The sequence below is a fragment of the Phaethon lepturus genome, unplaced genomic scaffold, assembly GCF_000687285.1.
Source record: "Phaethon lepturus isolate BGI_N335 unplaced genomic scaffold, ASM68728v1 scaffold33865, whole genome shotgun sequence".
Classification (NCBI taxonomy): domain Eukaryota; kingdom Metazoa; phylum Chordata; class Aves; order Phaethontiformes; family Phaethontidae; genus Phaethon; species Phaethon lepturus.
This window is the reverse complement of record NW_010538961.1, coordinates 1-12,076: the sequence shown is the minus strand read 5'-3', so window position 1 is coordinate 12,076 and position 12,076 is coordinate 1. Positions and strand designations below refer to the sequence as shown.

Here is a 12,076-nt window from a genome sequence, read left to right as displayed (position 1 = left end):
GGAAGTGTAATAAAGAAGTTTTGGATATCTTAAACCATAACTTTATAAAAGTAACAGATGTTTTAAATCTAGGGTACCAGGATGTCTGACAATAATATGCCTGACAAAAATACCTGTTGCTCCTTCACTGTGGAAGCAGGTTCCACTGTTAGAATGTCTGAAAATTATACAGAATTGGATATATATATCTCCATTTAATATAAGTAGTGTCAGTCTGAAAGTCAAACCTCCTAATTTTCTTAAAGGATTTTTGCAGTCACTCCCATTTTTTCCTTACATGTTGATAATGTGCAAACGTCTAAAAATGGAAGCTTTGCACATAGAACAGTCCTTGATCAGTAGAGCTTTTGAGAAATGGCACTTATTAGAGGATTAGGCAGGAATTAAACTGTGCTGGGAAATCACTTCCGAGCAATGACTTTCTGCAGCGCTCAGATGAACCTTCTCCTCCTGAGTGTCGTAGAGGGGGGCAGAGCAGGCTGAGCAGCCTGAGCTGACAGACCTACGGGCTGCTCTGACAGCTGCTGCAGGAACAGTTTGCTTGATTAAGGCTGTAAAGGCCTTATTAACCTGTGAAGCAAAGTCCCCAAAGTACCTGGGTGCTTTATCGGTAAATCACTGATAATGTGATTAGGGAGGGTTTTTTTCCTGGTGAAGGCATGCTGTGGGTTTCCTGAAACTTTTATAGCTGCCCATCTAAAATATTCTCAGTGCTTTATTCTTTCTCCCCAAATACTGCAAAGGTCCTCTCATGTAGCATCTTCCCTCTGAGCTCCAAGTGAGACAAATAAAAGTTTTTCTTTCTCACTCCTCACTTAAAAAGCATAATATGATCCATTAGTTCCAGTTCAGACATCAGGCTACAGGGAGGTTAGGGCTCCAACAGGAATATTCACTTTGCCACGCTGCACATGCCATGGCTTCCACCCAAAAACACTTCTGCAGGAAGGGAGGGGGCTCCAGGCACTCACTGCTCTGCCCTGCAGTCAGCATTTACAAAGGGATGTTGGGAGCACACAGAATAACCAGAAAAATAATTTTGACAGCTGGAAAAACACTTTAGTCTCACTGAAAAGGAGTTTAATCATCAGTTAAAATGGAAAGGTTATTTGATCGCTGTAAAAGTATTCTCTTAGGGGGATGGGGCTGCTCAGATAAAAAGTTTTTTTTTTTTTTTTACCTGATCTAGAAAGGTATAACAAAAGGGTGCTGGAATTTAGAGCTGAACAACAGCAAACCGGCTCCTGTTTGTGAGGCCAACAGGTCACTGGACATGTGTTGGGGGAAAAGGGCAGCTCTAGCTGGTCTTCTGGAGGATAGTGTGGGCTCTGAACTTGTTGTCCTGTATAAATGATTTCATGCTCCCTTTTTGCCTTGATTTACCTCAGAAACTTGCTTTTCCATGTAATGCAGTCCAGATGCAGTACGAGGTAGGGAAGACCAGTGTCTGGCATGTAGGAAAGCAAACCCCAATGTCATCCTGTGTCACTGCCAGCTTCCCCCCACCACAAAGGGTGGGTGCAGGCGCGGAGACCCTCTAGAAAGAGCAGAGTGGGAACAGCCGGAGTGGTGGGGTGATTCCCCTCCCTGCCTGGCAGTTTGTAACCTTCTTTGCTCCTGATTACAGGCCTCCTTCCACCGCCAAATCCATCACCATACCGGGGCAGGACTCTACCCTGCAGCTGACCTGCAAGGGCGAGGGAACCACAAGCAGCAGCAGCAGTTCAGCCACGATTGGCTCTCTGCGTCAGACCAAACCAAGAACCGCCATTCTCAGCTCGGGTATGAATGCCCGTCCTGGAGCCATGCAACACTTGGCTGTGCCTGGACACTTTTTTGTTTTTCCCAGCAGTTGCAAGCACGGAAATTCTTTAATTTTTCATGTTTTCCCGTACCTCTCCTCACCCCTCTGCTCATTAAGAAAATTGAGGAAAAACAAAACCATCTATTAAGGTTGAGGAGAGGAGGCATGAATCTTTGACACATGCATATTTCTGTTAGTGGAGAAAAAGCAATTTGTTCTTTTACTGGGAATTTAATAATTCATGTATTGCACTCTTCTCTGCTTTCCACTGTGTTCAATGACACTTAACATTGTTCTCCACTCAGCTATTCTGTTGCTCAGACTTATCTTCTAGAAAAGTTCCTCTGAAGGTTTTGGAGGTTGGTTTGAGGTCTAATGGCCTTGTTCCAGCTGCTGATGCAGAGTTCTTTGGCTTCTCTGAGCCCGTTTTCAAGGGCACTGCATTTTCCCATAGTTTTTTTTCCTTCCCAGCACACTCCAAATGGGCAGGCAGATACGCTGCACCAAAACAGCACTCCAGTCTCATCACCTCTGTGACTTAGCACTGTGTGCAAGTGCTCTTCTTGAAAAGCTGGCTAGTACGTTAGACTTGCGCACTTTTGCATAAGCTTGCTGCAAGGGAGACAAGCAGGGGCAATAGCACAGGAGCAGGGGTTATGCTGAGGTTTCTGTATCAAATTCAGATGTGATTTAAATGGCGTGGGCTCTCTCACAGGTGATAGAAGGGGAAAGATAGTGACAGGAGAAACACCCAAATGGAGGTTTTAATACTTTACTGCCAGGGGCCATTTAAAGTTTTCTTAGTCTTATCTTAACGCTTTTAACGATGGATAGTCTCAGATACTACCTGTCCTTCTAGATCCTTCAAGCCCCCAGAGATGCTTGTAAATTCAAGCACTGGATGCTAGGATTAGTCATAAGCTTGACAGAAAACTTTATTGTTGTCTTCCCTACTCCCCAGCTGCTTCTAAGGTCTATGCTAGCCTGTACAGCAGGGCTCTGCCAACAGACTTGCCTTTTTCTTGATCTAGCATCCCAAGATCAGCCTCCAGTCCAAGGTGATCAGCAGGCAGTGTGCTGTCTTGGTAACTGTGTAAGTGGAGTGCCCTGTTGTTCCTTGGCAGGTGTCCCAGAAGAACCGGATCAGAATCTGTCCAGCCCAGAGGAAGTCTTCCACTCGGGGCACTCGCGGAACTCCAGCTATGCCAGCCAGCAGTCCAAGATCTCTGGTAACCATTGATCCATGTGGCTGTGCCAGCACTGGCCCCATCCCTTTTTCTTTCCTGCAACGAGCTCTTGAGAGTGATGTGCAGCCATTTATCTTACCCTGCTGTAATATCAGAGTCTCCTGTTTAGTCTCTGCAGATGAGTTCATAGATGTATGTCTAAACCTCGGTATATGGGAGCAGAAATGCTGCTTTGAAACTGCCGTTCCTGTTAACTGTGCTGCCAGGAAGGGGAGAAGATCTGATTTGTAATCACTTTGTGTTTGCAGGTTACAGCACGGAACACTCCCGTTCTTCTAGTATGTCCGACTTGACCCATCGCCGGAATACCTCCACCAGCAGCAGTGCGTCTGGAGGGCTGAGTATGACAGTGGAGTGTCCTGAGGGAGAGAGGGACCACAAACTAGAAAAGCCACCTCGCCCTCCCCGACCAGCCCTTCTGCTGGACAGACCCTCCCGGTAGGTAACTGAGGAGCGAAGTGCCTTCTCTGGGAAGGTGAGACAGAATCTACTCCGTTGTCTCCATGCAGTGGTAGATTGGATTGTAGCTGCTGAGAAGAATATTATTGCCAAGGAGAATATCTGAAAATCTGTGTTTTGAAAAGCTGAGTAAGTTTTCCCCTTATTTTCTCTCCCCAGGAGGAAAAAGGATTCAGTAGAGAGTCACCCAACCCGAGTGGATGATACCAGGATCGATGCTGATGATATAGTGGAGAAAATAATGCAGAGTCAGGACTTCACAGATGTCAGCAATACTGAAGGTGAGAGGATGAGTCTCAAAGGGGAGGTCTTGGCTGTTCTTTTAGCAAGGCTGCCAAGCTTTTACAGTCAGATCTGATCTGCCATGGACTCCCTTCCTTTGACAGCAGTTTGCTTTCAGTGCCTGCTAGGTGTTTCTATGGTAGGTAAACAAACCATGTGGATCTGAGCGCTGCGCATCCATTAGCAAATAGCACTTGCTGCTGTTCCACATGCTACAGCAGAGGCTAAACAGTAGCTCAGACATACAGGATGAGAGGAAAAAAAAAAACTGATTCTTCAGTGCAGTGGAAACCAGTTACATCAGCTGTCTGCACTGCTCTAGTGGCTTTTGTCCAGGGTCAACCCAAGGGTGTTTATTAAAGTAGGAGAGCACAACTGGAGGGGAAACAGCATGTCTCTGCAAAGAGATGGCAAGAAAGATGGGTCACAGTTTGCTGTGACCAGGTCTGAGAGCCTCGAAAGGGATTGTCTCCATTGCAGTCACAGCATCTGTGAAGAGAAAACTAATAATATCACTGCATTTTTTTTTAATTTTCTGGTTTAGCCTAGAAATCATTCTTTTTCATCTAGTTGGGGCTTTTCGTTAAGGTTTTAAACTTGAGCCTACGTTGTTATTAGTACTTCTGTAGTCACCTTAAATCAGCACATATGGCAACGTTCTTATTATATGGGGATTTACACCTCACTCAGCATGGTTTAAAACTAGACTGAATGTAGCCACCTCTCACCAGCAGAACAGGCTGAGTTTCTCCTCCAGTGAGCCTCCAAAAGCATCATGAGGCCCCACATCTCGTCTATTCAGACGTGTTTAAGCTGACCAAGAACTTGTATCAATGGATTTGCCTTTTCAAGGCATTTCCGCATTACTGTGGGAACACCAGAAGGTGTGCACATGCATTCCCAGAAACGCACTTGTTCCTGTGCTGATCGTTGTGTAATGCGGCTGGGAGGGGAGCACCTGGCAGCTGTTGGTAGTTCTGGATTTTGACGTCTTACTTCCTTTTCTATCTGCAGACAGTAACCTGAGGTTGTTCGTGAGCAGAGACGGCACAACTACGTTGAGTGGTATTCAGCTGGGAAACAGGTAGGCTTCCTGAAAGGCTGTCAGGCAGAGGCACTCCAGAGAGCTTAATCAGCTCTTTATACCCATGAAACTTTCACCTTTTGCTACAGGAGAGAATTCTAAACATCATGTGCTACGTGGTGGCTTTATTCCCACATTAACACCCGTGGGATCCCTCTGGTGACAGGCTACAGCTGCACTGGAGGATGAATGCAGGTTTTTTTGAAGGATAACGTGATCCTAGTTGTTAGATCCAAGAACAGAAGTAAGGAGTAAAAGGACAAAATGGTAGAAGTTGGTTCCTGCTTGCTCCTGTGCCTGACTGAAGGCAGGGAGCTTTGCCTCCTGCTGGCCGGCAGCAAAAATGCAGCGGCCGGGCTTACTGTCCCTTTTCCCCGCCTCCTCCGTCTTTGTCGAGGACTTGTTCTCTCATTAAAGACTTCTGAACAAATAAAACTTTTTCATGTCACAATAGCTCTTAGTACAGTGTCTTGGCTAGTTGAGTTTGGGGCTTTATAGCACCTTTTAAGGTTTAAAAAAACAAAAGCAATAATGGTAATGCAAAGATGTGTCAAGTTGGTGACAAAACTGGGAGCAAAGCCAAGCCAGGAACACTGGCTCTGTGCGCAGGATACTCCCCTCTTTTCTCCGTCCTTAAGAAGGATTCATGCATTGCATGCGGCTCTTTCAAGTGCTCTAGTGTTAGCTTGCCACGTAGCTGTCTGTTTTGTGTTATGAGGGTTGACTTCTCGCCAGACGGACTCGTTATTTTCAGTATCTTGTGTGGGGTTAGAGGGTGATGTTTCTGAGTGGAGAGCTCCAAATAAGAACTTGCTTGCTTTACGTGACTGAGGAAAATAACCTGGCTTTCTCATCATCTTCCCCTCTGCCCCCCAGGGTCTCATCTGGAGTTTACGAGCCAGTGGTGATTGAAACCCACTAAATGTGAAGAACAGGGTAGAGCTGCTGGAAACAGGCCCCCTACCCAGTCCGCTGCCACATGGATGCCAACCTTACCTCTCTTCATGCAGCATTCCAGAAGGGATTTCTCCACACCCCTCCCCATACATTTGCACTGCAGAACTACTCCGAGACCACTCCAGATCATGCACTTTCTCTGCGTTGGCATTACCCTTCTCTGCTTCCCAGTTCTTCCAGTGCCTGCCTTCGCCCCAGTTTCTGATCAGATGCAAGGTGTCTGTTGGGCTTATTCTTAGTCCTAGGGGACATTGCTCATCTGCATCTCTCACTCCACTCACTCACTTGCAACAGGGGACTTCTCAGCTTCTTTATCCCCAAAACATTGGGTTATACCACTGTGAACTCTTCAAACCACTGGGGGAGGGGGGAAGCCATTCTAACCAAACCGGGAGCTGCTTGTTGGTGACACGGTGAAATGGCCACTTGCAGGATGCTTTAGTCCGTTGACGCTGCAAGGGAACTTCACCTTCCAAGGCAACGGTTTTACTGAACAAGGTATGCTATGGTGTGCACTTCACCTTCCTACCCTCAAATCCCAAAACATCCTCTTCTTATAGGAAATATCTCCCAAAAGTGCATTTCAGAAAACTACCGCAATCCATATGGGAGTTGATAAATGGTTAAATGCTAGTGCTTGTTATACCACTAACTGCATTACACCCTTCCACTGCTGGGCATGGAAGGACAGTGTTCATCTATTAGCATTAGCAGGAGCACTTTAGAGGTTCCAGATTTTACCTGGAGGAGGCTTCTACTTGCTGTTCCAGGAGTGTAATCCCTGTTCGCTGGACTGATTCAGCAAATAGTCACTGTTGGAGCTTGGGATACAAAGCCTCTTTTTTTTTTTTTTTTTTGGCTCAGGAAGGGAACTGCCCTTCTTGGACTGTGAAAAGAATCTGGTTATCTGATAGCCCTCCCCTGGGCCAGAGCAGGATGCAGTTGACTGCAGTGGTCTCTCCGTTGTGGTGGTGATTAACAATTGCCTCTCTTGGCCTGGGCCAGTAAGGGAATTGGTGTTGGTTGGCCTTTCTTGCCCTGTCAGCAGAGATCTATGCCTGAGCTGGTTCCTTTGGGGGCTGGGAGAAGCCACTGTCTCTGCCTTCGAAGGTAGAATGGGTGTGTTCTGCTGTGTTAGCCACAGCAGCCGTTCTTACCTGCTCTGTGGTGAAAGAACTCTTCTGACAAGGCTTCAAACAATTTTCTGGTTGATCTTTCAATTGCTCTTCTTTGTGTTTGGTTTCTGCAGTTGACACTTTAGCTGCCTTTTTTCCTTGCAGTTTGTGACAGAGATGTCGGTCCCTTTCAGGTCCCACTTACAGATTCTCCTGGCAGCTGAATTGCAAACGAGGATCTGTGCAGACTCCAGCCGTGGGCCGTCAGCAGGCTGTGCTTGCAGCCCTTCCTGTACAGAGTCTCTCAGCTGATAAGCTATTTCTGTGTAGTGCCCTTTCCTCATTTGACAGTGTACTGTAGTAGCACTCAGCAGCCATGCACTGGGAGCAATGGCATGCTCCTGGGCATGGCTGGGAACATGCCCTCCTTGGACACACACATGTGCGTGCACATTCGCACAGGCACACTCTTGTCTCATTCAGCAAGGAAAGACTTGTAACTGATCACGTTGTCGTTCAAATTCTTAGTTATTGTAAAGCCTTTTTTTAAAGGACAGAAAAAAAAGATTAATTGTGGTCTTTGTGGCCAGAATGCATGCAGATGAGCTACTGGAAAAGGGAATTTGGCAGAATGAGAAACAAGGAATGAAAGGGCCTTGATTTATAAATTTTTTTTTTTTTTCCCTGCTAGCTAAGGATGGCTGCATGGGGAGGGTGCTAGGCAGTGTGGCAAAGCTATACAGCTGCTTACTCTATTTTGACGGTTTCTCTCTTCGAGTCAGGAGGTTTCTTTCTGTATTTGGACAGACCACATATAGGATATTTATCTTTTTCACCCTTTCCCTTCAAAGGGAATTAAATTTGGATTAGGGTAAGAAGGGGTGCAGACACCACCTTGGTATGGTTTAACATAGGGAAAAAGTACTGGATCTTTTGAGTCTGTCTAGAACAAAAACTCTTTCACACTTGCTGGTGTTTTTTAGTGGTGATCTCTTCCTCATTCAGTCTGGGTAGGTTTGGCACTCACTAGCAGGCTGGTGAGCATCCTGCCCTGTTCCCGGGATGATGCATGTCTGCAGGAAGGGGAGAACTGCTTGCTTTTCTCTCTCCCTGGGAGCTCTGCCAGAAAGCCAGCCAGGCCTGGCCTGTCCCTCTGCCCAGGTCAGGGGGAGGGCAGAGCGGGCTTGGCCTGCGGTGGGTGTTCCTGCCCTGTCTGCGGATGGCCGTGTGGGGCCGAGGGTCAGGCTGCTCCCCAGGGGCCGGCGAAGCCCCTCGGGAGACAGAGTCCAACCAGGACTTGAAAGGAGCAAACATAAGGCAGGAGAGTGGCCAAAGCCCAGCTCACTTCTGCTGCTTTGCTCCTGTTCCCACGAAGAACAATGGCAGTCACAGTCAGAGCAGTTGGGAACCCAGGGCTTTCTTCTGGGCTTCCATTGGCAAGAGTTGGCTGCTCTAAGGCTCTGGCAGTTTGGCACATCACAAAAGCCCCAGTGGGACAGAGGGAGGAATCGCTTCCCAGTGAAGCAAGAAGAGAAGCAGTTGAGCTTTTCAGAAAGCTGATCTCGTCGTCCCAGGCTGGCAGAGGCGTAACCCGCTCCATTGCATAGCTGTGGCCAACCTGGGCACATCTCTGGCTTCTCTTCCAGCGGCTTGGCACATCACTGCTTGCATTTTTGATAACTGTGTCTCATAGGGTATCTTTTCCTTGTCTCCACGTTGTTATTGACTCCACAGACCCTGGTCTTTATGTAGCTTTTAGTTCTCCGGCCCCTTGTTTTGAGTAAGAAAGCAGCCCTAGTCATTCAGTCTGGTGCAGCACAGCCAGAGCTGGAGCACCCAGAGCAGACCCGGAGGGAGGAAGGAGCAGTCTGTTCCTATTTCTAAATCCCACACAGAGCTCCCGCTGCACGGCCATCACAAGTGATGCCCAGCAGCCCCTGGCTGGTGGTGGGCGTACGAGGCAGTGGTGATAGAAGTGGGGTCGCTTGTCTTGCAGACTCGCTGCCATCTCTCGGGAAGCTGCGTCTTGCGAGCACTTTTTCCTTGTGGCATCACTGCCGTCTGTTCCTTGTTGGACTTTGAACATTTAAGAAGTGAATCAGTTTCCAGACCCAAACCGCTGGCTAATTTCCTTTTGGGGTTGTTTTTTTTTTTTGTCGTGAAGTTTATTGAAAATTTTTTTTTTATAAACCCAGCAGGCTGGTGGTTTTTTGACTGCATTATTGTTTCATTGATATTTTATTCCTGGGGGGCTGAGGGGGGATGTTCTTCCCCACATCGTTCCCCTTCTCAGGGGATTCAGAGGTGGCTTAAACAAGTAAAAGGACTTTATTGGCAAGACTCTGCATCCCCTGGGTTTCAGACGCTTCCGAGCAGGGCTGCTCATGCCTGGCTGAACCTGGAGAGCAGAGCTGGCTCTCTGCTCCAGTCTCAGGGCCAGGGAAAACGTGTGGGCTCTGCTCTCCCAGTTTCTGGACCTTTAGCTGGTGGAAGCCCATTGCAAAGAGTTGGGAAATTCAATGTAACTTTTTTACTAACTTTTTTTTTAAACCAGTATAAACTGAGTGAATGCCCAGAAGAATAGGGAATAGGCTTAGTTGTGGCTTGGTGAATGAAATGGGTTTCAATTGGAAATTGTGATGGAAAAAGGGGAGAAGGATGCTGCTCCTCCATCTTCTTTGGCACTCTATGGTCAGCACTTTAAGCGGGAGCCTTCGTGCTGTCCTAGCCCTCAGTGTGATGGGCAGCAGGCATGTGATCTCTTCCCCCCTTCACCCCCCCATTGCCACATCACTTTGCCCCCTGCAGAAAGTTAATAAGCCCTTTTAAATGTTTGCTTCAGTTTTTAGAGGGTTCTGAACCGGGCTGAGACCTGAAAAAAATACATATTTCATTTGCATCTTAATAGGAGGGGTTGACTTTTTATTTATTTTGTCGTTGCTGTTTCTTTTTAAACTGGTGGCTGTGCAGCTGGACTCTGCACACGCTGTTGTGAACCTCTGGGAAAACCTCACTCCAGGTACGCTAGAGCACCTAGGTTAAACACCCCTCCTGGAGAGGGGTCCCCGCTCCCCTCCTCGCTGCCTTACCTGGGAGCTGCAAATTTGCTCTCTGCCCCTCCTGCCCCATCCCCTGCCACCCCACCTAGTCTCTAGCTGCATGAGTTCTTGCTCTGGTGACAGCCCTGTGGACAAGGCTGGTCCCCAGGGGCAAGTTCCTACAAACACTGCCTGGTCGCAGGTGTTTGTCCTTGAAAAGCCACTTCCTTGCTGGGGAGGGGGTTGGTGAGCGCAGAAATTCCCCCGTGCTTCCCTCCCAAGAGCTGCATCCTCCATCAGCCCACCCGCACCATCCGAGCCCGATGCCCTCCGCAGCTCCGTGTTGCGTCGCCCCTGCCCTGTCGGGAGGGAGCAAATGTGGAAACTTGGGAAATAAAAAAGGAATTTGGATGAAGCTCTGAGCGAGAGGTGTGGCTGAGCCTCGTAACTTGCCTCAAACACAAGGAATAACAGTAGAGCCCGTATTTTTGTGGGGGGAGGGAGGGGAAGGGGAGATCATGTTTTATTTTCTTGAAAGTTGGTTGAGCTCAGTGATCTTCAGATGAGGCACGCACTTGATTTATATCAGATTCTATAGAGAGATTGCTGATATTTTTGGAAAGGGAATGGGTCTATGCAAACTTCCAAAATTGCTTGAAAGATAGTTTAACATTTTTTTACTTTGAAATCTAAAGATAAATCTAACTTTTTTCTTAAAGCAGAAGTGCGTTTAGAAAGAGAAGCTACTTCCACTGCTCTATTTTGATGATGATTCTTGGAAAGTTTGGGCTGGAGGGAATGACTATTTTTCACCATTTTTATCTTGCTCCTCTAGTTTTTGTTTCTTTTTCTAACGGAATGCTGTGCCGTCTTTGATTCAACAGATCGTGTTTGTATTTTCTGTATCTGGTTCCTAATGTAGAGAAATAACAAATATATGAGGAAATCAATATAATGTCAATTGTTGTTATGGTTTGGGGGAAAATAAAGGTTTTTGGTACTTCACACTGATTCTTCTTGCTTTGTTTCTTGTTTTTAAATGTATCTTTGGTTCAGAAATATCTGCTAACGAAGCAGAAGGGTCAGACAGTGCCTGCTGGCAGGCAGCGTCCTAGAACAGGATTTAGCTTTGCCCTCTAGGATTTCCATGGTGGCTTGGAGTGGCGATCCCTGCCAGCTCTTCCCTGCAGACTCCTGGGAAAAGGGCTGGAGAGGGAAGCTGGCAGCACAGCACATGTCCTGCAGAAGCAACAGCCTGCAATCGGGGAGGAAGGTGAACTGGCGCCCGTCGCGGGCAAGGTCTGGTGTTCCTGAACACCATGTCCTCGCCCAGGCCGTGCTTGAGCAGCCCCGTCTTGCCCTGCTGCAGAGCAGGGCTGGGCACCCCTGCCCAGGGCTGCCTCGCCAGGCTGGTGCAAGGGACAGTGCCACAGCCCTGCCGGGCTCCAGGGACAGCCCCTCCTCTTCTTCCACAGGCTGGCAATCCCGTGAACGGCAGGTTTGAGCCACCTTCGGTGCCTGGGTGCGTGCAAAGGCTGGAGGAGACCAGGGCCCCTGGGAGGAAGCAGCTTTGCCTTTCCTACCCTCGCAAAGCCTCAGCCGTGCATGCTGATCAGCTTTGAGTCCCAGGCAGGGTCTTCCCCTTTCCCTTGACTGCCTCTCTCATGTCCCTCGGCTGTTTGGTGTCACCTTTCCCTTTCCTCCAGCTGCAGCCCACATGTGGAGAAAGAGCTGGGGTACAGGCCATGCACACCTCCTCCATTGGAACTCACAGGTGTCGGCAGCTAATGAAACCAGAACACCTGGCTTCCCAAGGACCCTCCTCTCCCATCACCAGGCGATGGCACTGAAGGGGCAGGAGGGGGGGATGCTTTGGCAAAGAGCTTTGCTCCTTCAGGCTATGGAAGAGGATCTTAGTGCTATGGGTGAGGCACCGACAGTGTCGAGGGCTGCTGGCCTGGCCTCACAGCCCATCAGGCGTTACCCTCTGTGCCAGGGCCACACAAACACAGCTCGGAACAGCGCTAACGCACAGCGGCGTTTCTGGGAATTTCGTTTCTTTCACAACCCGCTTGCCTCGCCAGGTCAGG

The 12,076-nt window shown here is 48.3% G+C and overlaps 1 protein-coding gene across 1 annotated transcript in view; it reads left to right on the top strand.

The window, feature by feature from the left end:
• Positions 1-6,249, top strand: part of FAM102A (family with sequence similarity 102, member A) — a 33,389-nt gene extending 27,140 nt beyond the window's left edge. The window contains exons 7-12 of the mRNA XM_010286986.1: positions 1,628-1,782; positions 2,929-3,033; positions 3,300-3,489; positions 3,670-3,791; positions 4,807-4,876; positions 5,753-6,249. Coding sequence (XP_010285288.1) covers positions 1,628-1,782; positions 2,929-3,033; positions 3,300-3,489; positions 3,670-3,791; positions 4,807-4,876; positions 5,753-5,798 — 688 coding nt within the window. The 3' untranslated portion in view covers positions 5,799-6,249. The remainder of the gene's footprint in view (positions 1-1,627; positions 1,783-2,928; positions 3,034-3,299; positions 3,490-3,669; positions 3,792-4,806; positions 4,877-5,752) is intronic.
• Positions 6,250-12,076: the final 5,827 nt, after the last annotated feature.